General features: G+C 47.9%; 2 protein-coding genes across 3 annotated transcripts in view; both read left to right on the top strand.

Annotated features, from left to right (window-relative positions):
- The first annotated feature begins 1125 nt into the window (after positions 1–1125).
- Positions 1126–12276, top strand: LOC115527959. Its single transcript, XM_030335751.1, has 7 exons — positions 1126–1214; positions 1369–1621; positions 1820–1943; positions 4454–4668; positions 5322–5392; positions 5876–5980; positions 11177–12276. The coding sequence occupies exons 2-7, from the start codon at positions 1400–1402 to the stop codon at positions 11349–11351; spliced, it is 912 nt and encodes a 303-aa protein (XP_030191611.1). The 5' UTR covers positions 1126–1214; positions 1369–1399; the 3' UTR covers positions 11352–12276.
- Positions 12277–12975: 699 nt separating this feature from the next.
- Positions 12976–16486, top strand: part of PPIL2 (peptidylprolyl isomerase like 2) — a 31314-nt gene continuing 27803 nt past the window's right edge. For both annotated transcript variants that reach the window (XM_030335749.1, XM_030335748.1), the window contains exons 1-2: positions 12976–13129; positions 16124–16173. In XM_030335749.1, the coding sequence (XP_030191609.1) occupies positions 13098–13129; positions 16124–16173 (82 nt within the window). In that variant the 5' untranslated portion in view covers positions 12976–13097. The remainder of the gene's footprint in view (positions 13130–16123; positions 16174–16486) is intronic.

Below are 16486 nucleotides of genomic sequence, written 5' to 3'. Positions count from 1 at the left end.
AAGATTAATTAGGGGTCTACTCTACCCCTCAGAGGATGCTTCTGCTGTTTATAAAAAGGCACATACTACATATTTCAAAGTAAAGTCTCATTTTAAGTTACACAGGGTCAGGAAGCAGGATGAAGATTTGAATCCAGGTGTATCTAAGTCTATTTGTCCTCCTAGGCTAGAACATTTTTCCTCCTTGGTTGTTTCCATCTTGCTCTCTGACCTCAAAGCAGGAGGAAGTGAGGGCCCGATGTTGGGGACAGCAGAGCCTAGAGGGTTGGTGGCTTGGTGGTGGGAGGTGAAAATTGTCTAGACTTATCAGGTACACTCCATGGATTGTTGGGGGTGAAGGGCGGTGGAGGTGATAGGAAGGAAGCAATCCAGGGTGCACCCCCCTGTTAATGGTTGGGGTGGATGGTGGTGTCATCGCTGACCAAGTAGGAGAGGAGAAAAGAAGCAGGTTTGGGGTTGGGAGAGAAGAACCTATATGCCAATCTTATGTGTGCAGCATGAGATGCCCCCAAAACTTCCCCATCGGACACTTGGATGTGGTTCTGGAACTCAAGGAAGGTCTGAGCCTGAGATATAAGTTAGAGTTAGTTAAGTCAGCCCTGAGTTGGAAGCTCAGAGTGGGCTAAATTGTCCAAGATGGTACCATGAAGATAGGACCTTCTTAAACCCATAAGGAGCAGCTAGATGCTGAAGAGGCAACATAAAGTATTGAGCAAAGTAACACAAAGTATTGAGTTATACAGGGGAAGAGAGAAGATAGAAGCTGGGGGAGGGGTGGGTGGATTTGATGCTGGAGAGTAAATCAGGAGTGGAAGAGTGAAGTCTGGGGCAGATGAGTCGGGCTGAGTGAAGTCCTTGGGGTGTTGTCTACAGACCGCAAGGAGAGTTGGTGAGCTGTCGGAACAAGGAGGAGTGAGGGCCTAAAAAAGAGTTTGGGTGCGGACCATGTTCTCAGCGTGCCATGGCCCGCTCCCTCATCAAGTCTTGCGGGACCCCATCAGGACCAGGGTTCCGCCGCGCGCGCGCGAGTGTTCGCCCCGTCGAAGGCGCCAGAGCGCATGCCCAGAGCAGCGGGCATTGTCACGTGCGTCCCCCTCGCGCGGATTGGCCCCCTGCTAGAAAGCTCCAGGGGGATTGGCTAGAACGGTCGGGGCGGTGGCTGCGGCTCGCGGAGAGAGGCTGCGTAGGCTCGGCGGCTGTGGGAAAGAGAGCAGGTGGGTCCCGGCGGCCCCCGCCCCTACTGGCCCCGGCCCGCCCTCGGCGACCGATCCCGGGCCCTCGGGAGAAGCCCCTCCTGGCCCGAGGCGGGTGGGAGTCGGCGCGCCTGGAGTCTCGGTGGCCCCGCCCCGACGACCGCTCCGCCCCCAGGCCACCCGAGCCAGCCCGCAGCGCCTCTCGGATGGAGGTCCTTGACGAGTTCGACAGCGAGTTCTCCCAGAGCGTGACCTTCTGCCAGCTCATCTCCGAGGAGGACTTCGAGAGGCAGGCGGCCACCTACACGGAGCGCGCGCTGCGCCGCCTCTTTCGCAGCATCGACCGCAACCCCGCGCTGGCCGAGAGGGTGGTGCGCAAGGGCAAGCTGGCCGAGTACGAGGGGCGCGGGCTCCTCTCCTTCCTCTGGGTGCGAGTCCGCCGGCGGGGCTTCGGGCGATGGGGCGGAGCTCTGAAGACTGGAGGTTTGGAGCGGGTGTGGGGAGGGCCGTCGGGCGTAGGTGGAGCTGCAGGGTAGGGTCTTCCAGGAGGCCCAGCGTGGGGAGTGCTGTAGGCAGCTGTGTCACCTCTCCCGCTTCTTCCTGCCCTGCCTCTCCCCTTGTTGTAGGCGAAGTTTTTCTGTGCAGTCCAGGGGGAGCTGAATTGTTGCAACAGCATGGGTGCCCTGGAAATGCACCAGCGCCTGGAACAGCTGAAGAGGAGCATCCACCGCGTGCACCTCTACTCCCAGGGTGAGGGTCAATCTCTGCCAGCACACCTGGCTTAGGATCCCTGATCCCTGATCCTGTGCTTGGTACATTTTCGATTGTTTGGTGTTTATTTTTTGAGTCTTTATTATGAAAACGAACATAAACAAAACTGGAGACTGCAGTGAACACTCAGATACTGGTCTCCCTTCAGCTTCTGCAATTCTCCCCATCTTGCCATGCTTGCTTCATCCCCCCTTTTCTTTTTCTGGAGCATTTTAGGGGAAATCTCAGACATCATTGTATTCTTCAATACTTTCGAATGCTTTTTTAGATATTAAAAAAAGACATTTTCTGGGGCGCCTGGGTGGCTCAGTTGAGTGTGTCTTCCGCCCAGGTCATGATATCATAGCTTGTGGGGTTGAGCCCCAAGTCAGGCTCTGTGCTGACAGCTCAGAGCCTGGAGCCTGCTCTGGATTGTGTGTCTCCCTCTCTCTCTGCCCCTCCCCTGCTCATGCTCTGTCTCTCAAAAATGAGTAAACATTTAAAATTTTTTTTTAAAAGATATTTTGTAATCACAGTGTTACCCCGGACATAATTGACAACAGTTCCATAATATTAGCTGATACTTAGGTTGGTGTTCAGCCTCTGACTTTCCATTACTAGGATGGCTATATACTTTGTGTCCACATTAGGACATTTGTGAGAGTGAAATGGAAGGGGCCACTTTAATGACCACACAGGGATGGCAAATGAGTATAGTGGCCACATCTGTTGAAACCTCTTGAGATGGGATGCCCTCACTTTTGTCCCCCCTGCCATCAACTTGAAGAACTGCGTTGTCCTTTGGGGTAATCCACTTAATGGGTTTATATCTGTTGTTATGGCTCATTGGTGTTGTTTGTTTTATTCTCCTCTGCCTGTGTGTGTGTGTGTGTGTGTGTCTGTGTGTCTGTGTGTCTGTGTGTTTAAGTTTATTTATTTTGAGACAGAAACAGTGCACACAAGCAGGGAAGGGGCAGAGAGAAGGAGAGACAGACTCCTAAGCAGGCTCCCTGCTGTCAGCACAGAGCCCAATGCGGGGCTTGAACTCACAAACTGTGAGATATGACCTGAGCTGAGATCAAGAGTCTGACTCTTAACCGACTGTGCCACCCAGGCGGCCCATTCTGCCTGTATGTCTTGGACAGTCGTTCTAAAGCCTTGATTAGATTTGGGTTCAGTTCTTTCAGTGCATTTGTCTTCAGTGATAGACTACCTAGCGGTGGAGCTGCTTGCTTCATTATGTTAGGAAGCCTGGCTCACCTGGGGGTCCTACTTTCCATGATGGTAAGTGTGAGTGCTCCACGTCACCATTTCATCCCAACCCATGGCATATGTAGCTCCTACCATAGTCTCCCAAGGTATGGGATCCTATTTATCCTCATTTTATGAAAGAGAGCATAGAAGCCCAGGGAGGGTAGCCAACTATGTGACAACAATGTCACATAGTAAGTAGTAGAATCTGGAATTGAACTCGGGCTTGGGTTGCTCTGAGGCTCAGGCTCTTAGCTCTGGGTCAGTGCTCTTTGGTGGTGGTGATCATCATTCTAGATGAGCCGTTCTTTTGTTTTTTTTTTTTGTTTTTTTTTTTTTAATTTTTTTTTCAACATTTTTATTTATTTTTGGGACAGAGAGAGACAGAGCATGAACAGGGGAGGGGCAGAGAGAGAGGGAGACACAGAATCGGAAACAGGCTCCAGGCTCCGAGCCATCAGCCCAGAGCCTGACGCGGGGCTCGAACTCACGGACCGCGAGATCGTGACCTGGCTGAAGTCGGACGCTTAACCGACTGCGCCACCCAGCCGCCCCTAGATGAGCCGTTCTAATGGGTTGTATGAGGCACTTGTTCACACCCACTTTGCTGGTTTCCTATAACTCTGAACAGTAGAAATAGCCAGACTTGTTGAATATAGGAGGAAAACCTAATACAGAAAGAGGAGAGGGGGTAGGCCTGAGGGTCCTGCTTCTCAAAGATTCCCTCCCTGAGCCCACCTCTGTAAGACCTTGTACATATGGGTTTCCTTACAGAAAAAGGAGCCTTTGCACACCCTTAGGATGGCCCTGGGGCTGGGTGTAGTTGGTGAGCTTACTGTCCAGAGCCTGGATACCTCATGAAGGTGCTGGCAGACTCAGGAGCTTTCCACAGTGCTTGGGCATAGGTGGCAGACTGACTTGCCTAGGGCAAGCCAAGCCCTCGTTGGTGGTGATACTCTGTCACTTCCCCTGAAATTCTGGCCTTGGAGTCAGACAGTTGGGGTATGGATCCTGCCTGTGCCTTGTACACTTGGAGCTTACAGTTGTATCTGTAAGAGAGACAAAAATACCTTTTCCCCATGGGATAGTTATGGGCTGATGAGATGGTACATGTTGGTGCCTGTCAACAGTGGCTCTAGGCATTATAATGTGGTCCCTTTTGGGGGAGGAACCTTGTGAAGACCCTATACTACTGTTGGGCTCCCACTCTATCCTGTTCTGGCTGTGGGGTAGGCACTCACTGGTCCCTTTTGTCACAGATGCCAAGAAGAAGAGAAGAAAGCCAAAACTGAAGAAACCAGAACCCATCCTTTTGCAAGACCAGTCCACCTCCCCATGCCTGCCACCAACCGTGCTGCCACCTCCACCACTGCCATCCACTGCTACTACCGTGGCCTCCATGGTGGCCTCATCACCGTCTGTCTACACTATGCCTAGGGTCTTTGGCCCCTTCCCTCCTCTGCCCAGCAAGTCGGTCAGTGAGTGCATCCCCCACTCATGTGGTCCCAGGAAGGGCAGCCTCTGCCCCTCGCTCAGAACCACCCCAGTGGTTCTCCTGGGCCCACAGCAGTGGCTCTCAGAACTTTGTTTTTAAGTGGCAGAACTCTATCTGCAGGCACTATCTTGGGTGGAATGGTGACGGATAAAGCAGATGAAAAGGGGTCTGCTCTTGTTGAAGGGTTGGAGGCACAGAGTTTTACCTGCTGTGCTTCAGCTGAGTGAGGCAGTCCCCAAAACACTGGGCAGAATTCTGGGGTGCCCAAAGGACAGGTGGAGAACCATGGCTGCCCCCCAATGTCTCCAGCCCCACACCTGCCTCGCCTCATGGGTGGTGTTCTTGCCACTCTCTAGGTGCCTCTGCAGTGTGCCTTCCTATCTGCCTGTCCCTGCTAATCTCCCCTTGTCCCGCACTCTCACTCTAGGCAGACCCCCATCCTCTGTCAGTTCCCAGCCCCCATCACATTCTCTGTTACCCTAACACCAAGCTCGAGGTGGGCACTGAGGATGACCCTGACGTATTTGTCAAATGAAGGACAGTCATGTACTTCCCCTGGTTCCTGTATAAGGTGTTTTTTTTTCTCAGCGAGGCCCCCAAACTTGTCCTAAGATTTTGTTTCTATACCGCAGATAGAGAAGTTGGAAGTTACAAGGTCCGAAGTGAAATTAAACTGGGCTGGCCTGTCATCGAACCCAAAGAGGTGGAATTTAAACTTGGGGCAAATGAAAAAGGAGTGTTTTGGGTAGCTTGTGTGCCAACACTCGGTTGCCATTTCTTCCCTACCTTGTTAAATTTTTTTTTTTTTTTCCAACGTTTATTTATTTTTGGGACAGAGAGAGACAGAGCATGAACGGGGGAGGGGCAGAGAGAGAGGGAGACACAGAATCGGAAACAGGCTCCAGGCTCTGAGCCATCAGCCCAGAGCCTGACGCGGGGCTCGAACTCACGGAGCGCGAGATCGTGACCTGGCTGAAGTCGGACGCTTAACCGACTGCGCCACCCAGGCGCCCCTTCCCTACCTTGTTAATCCTCACAATAATCCTGAGGTGTTGTTATTCCCATTTAATAGGGAAGGAATCGAGGCTTGGGTCTGCTCTGTGTATAGACATGTGCAATGAGGCTGGGAAGGGCCTGCCTGGGAGGAGCCCAGAGCTGACGTTACCCTCTCCGCTCTGTCTTGCAGCCACATGGTTGATCTGACCCCCTTGGTCCTCAACCCCGGAGGCTTCCATTTCTCGTACTTGGCTGGAAACAGTGCACATCAGCTTCATTGCCCTGGCTACCCCTGGTAAGCATGCCTCTGACACCATCCTGGCTTGCCTGGCTTGATGGCATCATGGCAGTGTGCATGAGGGCCAGAAAAACGTTCTTTATGATAGTCCTTTGCGTTTCATGAAAAGACCCTAATGTAATAGGGTGCTGGAAAAGTCACTCCCCCTTCCTAGTGTTTGTAATGGCAAGAATCAGAAACAAGCAGCTCAGAGACCCACTAGAAACAATTCTGTCAACTGTGGGCAGCCCTAAGGTTTATAGACATGTGTCTTGCAAAGCAGGGATTTACTGAATATGGTTGTTGGTTTGTTTTTTAGTCGCCTGTTTTTTCCACTTAGGGTGTTGTTAAGTATTTCCCATGTCATTCCATGGAGTGTTATTTCAAAGTATATATTTAAACTGACCACTTCATTGCTTCAGATGACATAAAAAAAAAAATACTGTTTTTTAGAGGAGTTTTAGATTCACAGCAAATTGACAAAGTACTGAGAGCTCCCCTCTACCCCCTGTCCCTACACAGGCACCCCCACTATCAACATTCCCCACCTTAAATTGATGAACCTACCATGCCACATCATTATCACCCAGAAGTCATATGTTTGGGCTCACTCTTGGTGTTGTACATTCTGTGGGTTTGGACGAATGTATAATGACATGTGTCCACCATTATAGTATCATACAGAAGGGTTTCATTGTCCTCAAAATCCTCTGTGCCCCTCCCTCTCCTGTAACCCCTGACAACCACTGATCTTTTTATTGTCTCCACAGTTTTGCCTTTTCCAGAATGTCATATACTTGGAATCCTACCGTATGTGGCCTTTCCAGATTGGCTTCTTTCACTTAGTAATACTCACTTTTAAATTTCCTCCATGTCTTTTCATGGCTTGATAGCTCCTTTCTTTTTAGCACTGAATAACATTCTATTGTCTGGATGTACTGTGGTTTATTTATCCATTCATCTACCGAAAGACTGATTCCAAATTCTGGTAATTATGAGTAAAGCTGCTATACACATAGATGTGCAGGTTTTTTACAGACATAAGTTTTCAACTCTTTCACCAAGGAGCATGTTTGCTGATCACATGGTGATAATATGTTCAGTTTTGAAGAAACTACCAGTGTAGCTATAGCATTGTGTATTCCCACTAGCAATGAGTGAGAATTCAGATGGCTTCTTTTGTAAGAAACCTACGCAGTTCTATAAAGCTGATTCTAAATTTAGTTGATGGAAAGTTTATCCAAGATGACACCCAAAGAGTAAGCAAACCTTTAAAAATATTTTTGGCATACTTAGTAATGAAAGATGTACACATTAAGGTTGCTAGCATGTATGTTATATACCTGTCAAAAAGCCCAAAGTAGAGAATCCTGTGCTATTGAGGCTATAGGCAGAGACTCATTTTTGCTGTGAAAATAATATAAAATGGCTTTATTCTTTTTTTTTTTATTTTTTAAAATCTTTATTTATTTTTGAGAGAGAGAGAGAGAGACAGAGCAAGAGTGGGGGAGGGGTAGAGAGAGAGGGAGACACAGAATCTGAAGCAGGCTCCAGGCTCTGAGCTGTCAGCACAGAGCCCAGTGCGGGGCTCGAACTCACGGACCATGAGATCATGACCTGAGACGAAGTTGGACGTTTAACCGACTAAGCCACCCAGGCGCCCCTATTCTTTTTGTTTTTTTTAAGATTTTATTTTTAAATAATCTCTACACCTAATGTGGGGCTCGAGCTCACAACCCGGAGATCAAGAGTTGCATTCTCCACCGACAGAGCCAGCCAGGCGCCCCTGTTTTAATTCTTTTAAAAATTCTTTTTTTTTTTGGGGGGGGGGGTGCCTGGGTGGCTCGGTTGAGCATCTGACTCTGGCTCAGGTCATGACCTCATGGTTCATGGACTCAAGCCCCACATTGGGCTCTCCACTGTCAGCATGGAGCCCGCTTTGGATCCTCTGACCCCCTCTCTGTGCCTCCCTTGCTTACATTCTCTCTCACAAATAAATACTTAAATAAATTAAAAAAAATTTTTTTTAAGTTTTTTTATTTTGAGGGAGAGAGTGTGGAGGAGGGGCAGAGAGAGAGAGAGGGAGTGAGAAAGAGAATCCCAAGCAGGTTCTGCACTATCAACCTAGAGCCCAATGTGGGGCTCGAACCCACAAACTCTGAGATCATGACCTTAGCCTAAATCAACGTTCGGATGCTTAACTGACAGCACCCAGGTGCTCCTAAAAATTCTTTTATTGAGATAACTTACATAGTATCATATAAATTCACCCAGTTACAGTGTCAACTTAAGTGGCTTTTTGTATGTTCACATTTGTGAAGCCATCACCATAATCCAATTTTAGAACATTTCCATCATGCCAAATAGGAGAGACTGAAAAAACAACCCATAGGAGAAAATATTTGTAAATCATCAAAATCCCATTCTAAAAATTGGGCAGAGGACTTGAATAGACATTTCTTCTAAGAAGACCTACAACATGGCCAATAAACACAGGAAAAGATGCTCCACATCATTAGACATCAGGGAAATGCAAGTGAAAACCACAGTGAACTACTACTTCCCACCTACTTCCATCAAAAAGACAGACAAAAGGGGCACCTGGATGACTCGGTTAAGCTTCCAACTCTTGATTTCGGCTCAGGTCATGATCCCACAGTTCTTGGGTTTGAACCCTGAGCTGGGCTCCGTGCTGACAGTGTGGAGCCTGCTTGGGATTCATCCTCTCTCTCTCCCTCCCTCCCTCCCTCTCTCTCTCTCTCTCTCTCTCTCTGCCCCTCCACCCCCTCAAAATAAATAAATAAACTTTAAAAAATAAAATAAATTTAAAAAGACAATGACAAGTGTTGATGAGGATGTGGAGAGATTGGAATCTCTAGTGTGTGGCTGGTGGGAATGTAAAAGGGTGTAGCCACCATGGAAAAAGGGTATGGTGGTTCCTCAAAACACTAAACAGAATTACCATATGACCCAGTAATTCCACTTGTAGGTATATGCCTGAAAGAATTGCAGTGGAGACTCAAACAGATACTTGTATATGAGTGTTCACAGCTCCAGTATTGACAGTGGCTAAAAGGAGAAAATAAGCCAGGTGTACCCAAGATGAACAAAATGTGGTCTATCCATATAATAGAATGTTGAAATAAGTGAGATAAGCCAGAACAAAAGGACAGGTTATTGTCTGGTTCCCATTACATGAAGTATCTAGAATAGGCAGAATTCTAAAGACAAAGTAGGTGAGAAGTTACCAGGGCCTGGGAGAAGGAGATGAGTTGTTGCTTAATTGGTACAGTTTCTGTTTGGGATGATGAAAAAGTCCTGGAGATAGATAATGATGATGGTCACCACAACACTGTGAATGTGTATAATGCCACTGAATGGTACACATAGAAATGGTTAAAATGGTAAATTTTGTGCATATTTTACTACAATAAAAAAAAAAGGAAAAACTCTAGCACCACTAAGCTGTCACCCCCAGTTCTTCTCTCCTCCATCCCGAGGCAACCACTAACATTTCTCTGTGGATTTGCCTATTCTGGACATTTCATATAAATGAAACCATACAATAACATGGTCTCTGGTGACTGGCTGCTTTCACTTAGGATAACGTTTACAAGGTTCATCCATGTTCTAGCATGTGTCAGTTCTGAATTTCCTGCTTTTTAAATTTCTTTTTTAAGACTTAATTTTTTTAGAGCAGTTTTAGGTTTACAACAAAATTGAGAGGAAGGTACAGAAGTTTCCTCTATGTCCCCTGCCCCCACACATGAATACCCTCCCTTATTGTCAATATCCCCCACCAGAGTGGTGTGTTTATTAACAACTGATGAACCTATATTGACACTTCAGCGTCACCCAGAAGTCCATAGTTTATACTGGGGTTCCTTTTTGGTGGTGTACATTCTATGGGTTGACTTTTTTTTATGGTTGAACAATATTATTCCACTGTGTAGATATGCCACATTTTATCTGTCAGTTCATCAGTTGATGGGCATTTGGGTTGTTTCCATTTTTGGCTCTTATGAATAATACTGTTATGAACGTTTCTGTGCAAGTTTCTGTGAGGACATAGTTTTCAGTTTTCTTGGGCACACTCTTTATAAATATTTTTTTTATTTTTGAGAAAGATAAGAGTGTGAGCAGTGGAGGCACAGAGAGAGAGGGAGAGTCTCACACAGGCTCTGTGTAGAGTCCAAAGTGGGGCTTGAACTCACAAAACTGTGAGGTCATGACCTGAGCTGAAATCAAGAGTTAGACGTTTAACTGGCTGAGCCACCCAGGCACCCCTTCTTTGGTATAGTCTTAAAAGTGGAATTGCTGGGTCATATGGTAAATATATTTTGAAGGACTGCCAAAGACACAAGTCTTATCAGACGTAGGATCTGCAAAATATTTCCTCATATTATGTGGGTTATCTTCTCTCTTTCTCTGGTCTTTTTGGATCACCAAAGTTTAAGGTTAGTCTTTTGAGAGGCAGTTTATCAAAATATCAGGAGCCATAGATGTTCTCATATTCTTTGCTCTGGTATTTTCAATTCTGGGAGAGTTTCAATTCAAGGAGATGATTAAGGGAAAGAAAAAAGCGACTGTGTACAAAAGTGTTTATGGCAGTGTAAAAGGAGAAAAAATGGAAACAGCTTAAATGTGCATTCACAGAATTACGGAATATTATGCAGACATAAAATTATGAACATGGTTAAACCTGATTATGTAGATTCATGAATTATGTGTAAGTGGAAACAATAAGCTATCCAATCAGATCATCCTACCTCCTGGTAGGATGGAAGAGTAGGAAGGTGACTGACTGCCGAGTGATGGAGAAGGGGTTGCCGGCAATCACTTGTGCAGTGTTGTTATGATGCAAAATGTAGAAGCAAGGCATTGTTGGCATCATCAGATCCTCACAGAATTGTGGGGCCATGCACCAGGGCTGGGCCATCATCAGAACTTAAACAGCTGCAGAATGGTCTGCTGCATGGTGTCCATGGTTCCTTTAGCCATTCTTTGATGGATGTTTGATTGTTTCCAGGCTTTCATTATCACCAACATTGCTGTGATGAACAGCCTGGAACAAAACATCCATGAGAGAGCATTATGGAAGTAGAAATGTATTGAAGGCCATCCCACAGCCTTAAGTTTTGTCATGCGTACTTCTGATGGCTCTGTGTGCCGGTATCCCACCTCATGGACATGTGTTGGCTGTCTCCTGCACAGGACCTTGGCCTGTAGTGGCTCCCCCAACACCAAGGAGACACCATCCCCTCCTGTGAAGACTTCCATCTTCACCCCGCCTGTCTTGCTCAAGTTCCAGCCTGTGCCAAGACCCAAAGATGACTCTGAGAATGACCCTAGCAGCACGGAGTCTGTGCCCCACAAGAGGGGTCCGTAACCTCTTTTCCTACAGACCACGGCTAGATCAATGAATAAAGTTCCCATGGAGGTGCCTTACTTGTGCTGGGCTCCCTAAAGGCTGTGCAGTCCCTTGGGCTTCGTCCTGCTGGAAGAGTTTGTCAGAATAGTGCAAGCCAGAGGCCCTTTAGTCTGAGCCTGCATACAGTAATTGTTCAGGTCAGTGCTACTGTGAAGTCCCCTTGCTTGTTCTCTAACTTGGGAATTTAGCCATGGCACTTTGAAAGAGAAATGAGTGAGGAGACAGCACTGCCCTTCTCTACAGTGACTCTGTGGCCCCTTTGAGCTTCACTTGACCTCACTGAATTGCAGTTCCATCATTTTTTCCTACACCTGGGCTCTAAACTCAAGCCTTATCTGGGTGCAGGTTTAGAAACAGTGATCTGTTCCCTCCCTGGAGGAAAATAAGCTGGCATGTTAGTTTCCAACTTGGCACCTCCCTAAGGAATTTCAGAGATGTGACTCTTGTTGCTTTACACACCAGCCTTAGAGTCAAACCTGCATGTGAGACATGAGCCCTCACAAAATGCTTAATGACTGCTGGACATTAGCAGATACTTGTTGAACCCTTGTGTATGCTCCACACCTTGCTTGGGACTGGAGATAATAAACCAAGCAGTTGGTGTCCCTGCTCTTAAGGAGCTTACATCCTATCCTCCTCTGTGTGTGTGTGTGTGTGACTGTATGTGTAACCAGTGCATCCGATTAATAACACGGTTATAAATTGTGATAAGCCCTAAGGAAGCTGAGTTGGACATGTATGCAGTGGGTGGTCAGGGAAGATCTCTCTGAGGAGGTGACATTTATGTTGAAACGTAGAAAAACATAAGGAGGCAGCCATGAAATGAGAAAGGGCAAGGACCACTGGCTCTGGGTGACTAGATAGCGGTACAGTTGTGGCAAGGGGAGCCTATGCGGAGGGGGAGGGAGGGTGGGGGGGTGGAGAATTCTGTTTTGACCACACATGTTAAATTTGAGATCAATGGTACCTAAAATAGAGGTCAGGAATCTGGAGTGCTGGCCATTTAATGATGTGAGTCAAGAGATATGAGTGGTATTTAAAGCCACAAGCCTGGGAAAGATCACCAGGTGCTTGTGTGTAGACGAAGGCCCGGGGCTTAGGCTGGGGCACACAAACATAGTGATCTGGCCGCGGGAAGGGTCCGAAAGAGAGATGAGTGAGGGCTTTGGACTCTCGGGCTTAATGGCTACTTGCCCCTAAGCCTCCCAGGAGAGGGCTGGAGGTGGTGGGGACTGAATGGGAGAACGGGTAGACAGCGAATGTGGACGTAGGTTTGGAGACGTGTGCCGTGGAAGGAAGCAGAGATGAGACAGAGGCTGGTGAGACTTAAGGTGGACTTTTAAAAAAATCTGAGAAACCAGGTCAAACCAGGGCAGGCTTGAGCGGGGGGATGGAAAGGAGAAAAGGTCTAGAGAGAGCCATCTCTGTTCGCCCGAGGAAGAGGGGCTTCGAGGCCCCTCGGCCCCCAGCAGGAGGCAAACCCTACCACAGACTGCCCAGGTGCCCAAGGACTGGGGTGCACCGACTGGGCATGCGCACTTGGCACCGGGCGCCACTGTTCGCGCATGCCCTGCGCCCACTTCCGGGGCGGGTCTGCGGGGCCCGGAAGTCGTTAGGGAACTCGGCCGAGAAGTCGGCTTTTAAATCGTTTGCTGTCGTTTTTCCTCACTCGCTGGTCCTGGCACTGCTACCGCTCCCGCCGCCATGGGGAAACGGCAGCATCAGAAGGACAAGATGTAAGTTGAACCGCAGCCGGAAGCGCGGCCCCGCTCGGCCTCAGTGCCCACCTGACCCGCAGTCCGCGCCGCCCTTCTTCCCTCTCTCAGAGCTGGTTCCCAGAGCCACTCTTAAATGCCGTTTCGTCTCGGAAGCCTTTGTCTCCTCCAAGGCAGGGGAATTACCCCGACCGCCGAGGTCTCCCGGGTTTCTTGGTACTAACACCGTCAGTGCTTCTGAGCGCGGCCTTCCTACCGCGTCGGCGCCGTGCGAGCCCCGGCCCCTCGGCTCCTCGGCTCCTCGGCTCCTCGGCTTTTGCCCTGGAACGCCCCATCTCCACTCTCGAATTCTGCCCCTAATCAGCCCCTTTTTCTCCTCCACCTCCAGTCTTCCTGTGTGCCGTTCATTGGCTTACACACATCCGGAATCTTCCATTTTAAAACAAACCAGCCTTGGGGCGCCTGGGTGGCGCAGTCGGTTAAGCGTCCGACTTCAGCCAGGTCACGATCTCGCGGTCCGTGAGTTCGAGCCCCGCGTCAGGCTCTGGGCTGATGGCTCAGAGCCTGGAGCCTGTTTCCGATTCTGTGTCTCCGTCTCTCTCTGCCCCTCCCCCGTTCATGCTCTGTCTCTCTCTGTCCCAAAAATAAATAAAAAAACGTTGAAAAAAAAATTAAAAAAAAAATAAAACAAACCAGCCTTGCCCCGTGCTCCTCTCCTGCCACCGTGGTTTTTTTTTTTTTTTTTTTTTCTTCCGAACAAGGCGTCAAAGACCTGTGTCTACTTGCTGTTTTCTGCTGTTTCTTGAAACCACTCCAGTCAGGCTTTTCTCCCCAGCACTATTCCTGTCAGGATCCTAGTAACTTCTCTGTTGCTAAATCTAGTGGTCAATTCCCAGTTCTCGTTTTGTTGGGCTTGTCAATAGCGTGTGACACGGTTGACCACCTTGCTCCCTCTGAGGCCCTTCTTTGATATCTGAGACCCCATATGCCCTTTTCCATTTGTTTTCCATCTGTCTCAATGGCCTCTCTCAGTCTCCTTTGCTGGGTCTTTCTCCCACTCTCTCAGACTTCATACGTCCATGTCCCCCACGTTTCTTCTCCCTTTACGTTCTCCCTGGTCATCTCTCATCTTGCAGTGGTCAACTGCTTACTTGATATCTCCAGTTGGAGGTTTGATAGACATCTCACATTTACTTACAAAAAATTTTTTTAATGTTTTTATTTATTTTTAAGACAGTGAGAGAGAGAGAGAGACAGAGCACCAGTGGGAGAGGGGCAGAGAGAGAGGGAGTCACAGACTCTGAAGCAGGCTCCAGGCTCAGAGCTGTCAGCACAGAGCCCGATGTGGGGCTCCAACTCACAAACCGGGAGAGATCGTGACCTGAGCTGAAGTCAGAGACTCAAACGACTGAGCCACCTAGGTGTCCCGACATCTCACATTTAATATGTTCCCCCCTCATTTTCCCTATCTCAGTGGTCATACTGCTACTTAGTTTACACAGGTCAGAAGTCTGGGAGTTAGCCTTGGTGCCTCTTTCCTGAGGCTCTCTCCTCCCCCTGTTCATCAGTAAATCCTGTGGCTCATCCAGGAAGTAAATGTGGAATAGGAAGGCACTCACTAATCCACCAAACCCCTCAGTAGGTGGAGTGTATTTCATCTCCTTTGACATTTTTATTTATTTATTTATTTATTTATTTATTTATTTATTTATTTATTTTTTATTAAAAAAAAATTTTTTTTTAATGTTTATTTATTTTTGAGACAGAGACAGAGCATGAACGGGGGAGGAGCAGAGAGCGAGGGAGACACAGAATCGGAAGCAGGCTCCAGGCTCTGAGCCATCAGCCCAGAGCCCGACGTGGCTGCGAGATCGTGACCTGAGCTGAAGTCGGACGCTTAACTGACTGAGCCACCCAGGCGCCCCTATTTTTTTATTTTTTATTTTTATTAAAAAAAATTTTTTTAACGTTTATTTTTGATACAGAGACAGAGCATGAACGTGGGGGGGGGGGTGGTCAGAGAGAGAGGGAGACAGAGAATCTGAAACAGGCTTCAGGCTCTGAGCACTCAGCACAGAGCCCGACACGGGGCTCAAACTCACGGACAGTGAGATTGTGACCTGAGCCGAAGTCGGACGCTTAACCGACTGAGCCACCCAGGCACCCCTCCTTTGACATTTTTAGATGCCTCCTGATTGGTTTTCTGTTGCCTCTCTTGCTTGTCCCTCTATACACAGCTGCTGGAGTGATGCTTTGAGGACTTATGTTAGAGCATGTCAGGGCCCTACTCAGAACCCTCCGGCCGCTTTCCATACCGCTTAAAGTAGATCCACAGCCATCACACAGCTTGTGGGGCCCCTCGTGATCCAACTGCTAGCCTTCACCTGCTGCCACATGCCCCCGTGCACACTCTTCTTCAGTGACTTCACCCTTTTCTGAAGACACACCAGCTTTTTCTGTGTCAGGACGTTTATATGGGATAAGCTTGCTTGGTTCCTCTGCCTAGAAAGCTCTTCCTGCACATCTTCACATGGCTTGCTCCTTTGCATCATCAAGCCTTCTGTTAAATTCTGTTCATTTCCTTCAGAGCAGAGCAAGAATGTTTGTATTTGCTTACTAGTTTGTGTATGTCTGTGTTGCATCTCACACATTATAGGTGTTTAATAAGCATTTGCTGAATGAGTGAAATGATTTAATCATCAGTTACTTCTTGGGGCGCCTGGGTGGCGCAGTCGGTTAAGTGTCCGACTTCAGCCAGGTCACGATCTCGCGGTCCGTGAGTTCGAGCCCTGCGTCAGGCTCTGGGCTGATGGCTCGGAGCCTGGAGCCTGTTTCCGATTCTGTGTCTCCCTCTCTCTCTGCCCCTCCCCCGTTCATGCTCTGTCTCTCTCTGTCCCAAAAATAAATAAACGTTGAAAAATAAATAAATAAATAAATAAAAAATCATCAGTTACTTCTAGAGACTGTCTTCTTTATAAAGGGGGGTGGTAATAAGATTCTCTGTCTCTTCTTCAGGTACATTACCTGTGCTGAATACACTCACTTCTATGGTGGCAAGAAACCAGGTAAGGCATGAAATCTTTCTGTTTTCCTTGATGTGGATGTGTGTGTGTGTGTGGCGGGGCGGGGGGTGGGTGTTGTAATTAAGGGATGATGTTTTTACTACACAATGAGACTATAAAAATTAACAATGAACAAGAACACAAAGTGTAGCAGACAAATGGGTTGAGAACACAGATGATTCACAAAACAAGATGAAATAAAAAGAGCACATTTTCATAATTGTTGACCGGGGTAAAACCAGCACAGGATTTTTGGAAAGCAAAGCCAGGCCCCACAGCAAGGGTATTAGGATTATGGGAGAAACCCAACCCCAGC

The sequence above is a fragment of the Lynx canadensis genome, chromosome D3 (genome assembly GCF_007474595.2).
Source record: "Lynx canadensis isolate LIC74 chromosome D3, mLynCan4.pri.v2, whole genome shotgun sequence".
NCBI lineage: Eukaryota > Metazoa > Chordata > Mammalia > Carnivora > Felidae > Lynx > Lynx canadensis.
The sequence above is the reverse complement of the archived record's forward strand: the minus strand, read 5'-3'. Positions and strand labels throughout refer to the sequence as shown.

Coding starts and splice junctions, on each gene's coding strand:
- LOC115527959 (XM_030335751.1), top strand. CDS start 1,400: ATGGAGGTCCTTGACGAGTTCGACAGCGAGTTCTCCCAGAGCGTGACC. Junction 1,622..1,819: donor GGCTCCTCTCCTTCCTCTGG/GTGCGAGTCCGC, acceptor CCCTTGTTGTAG/GCGAAGTTTTTCTGTGCAGT. Junction 5,393..5,875: donor CTGTCATCGAACCCAAAGAG/GTGGAATTTAAA, acceptor TCTGTCTTGCAG/CCACATGGTTGATCTGACCC.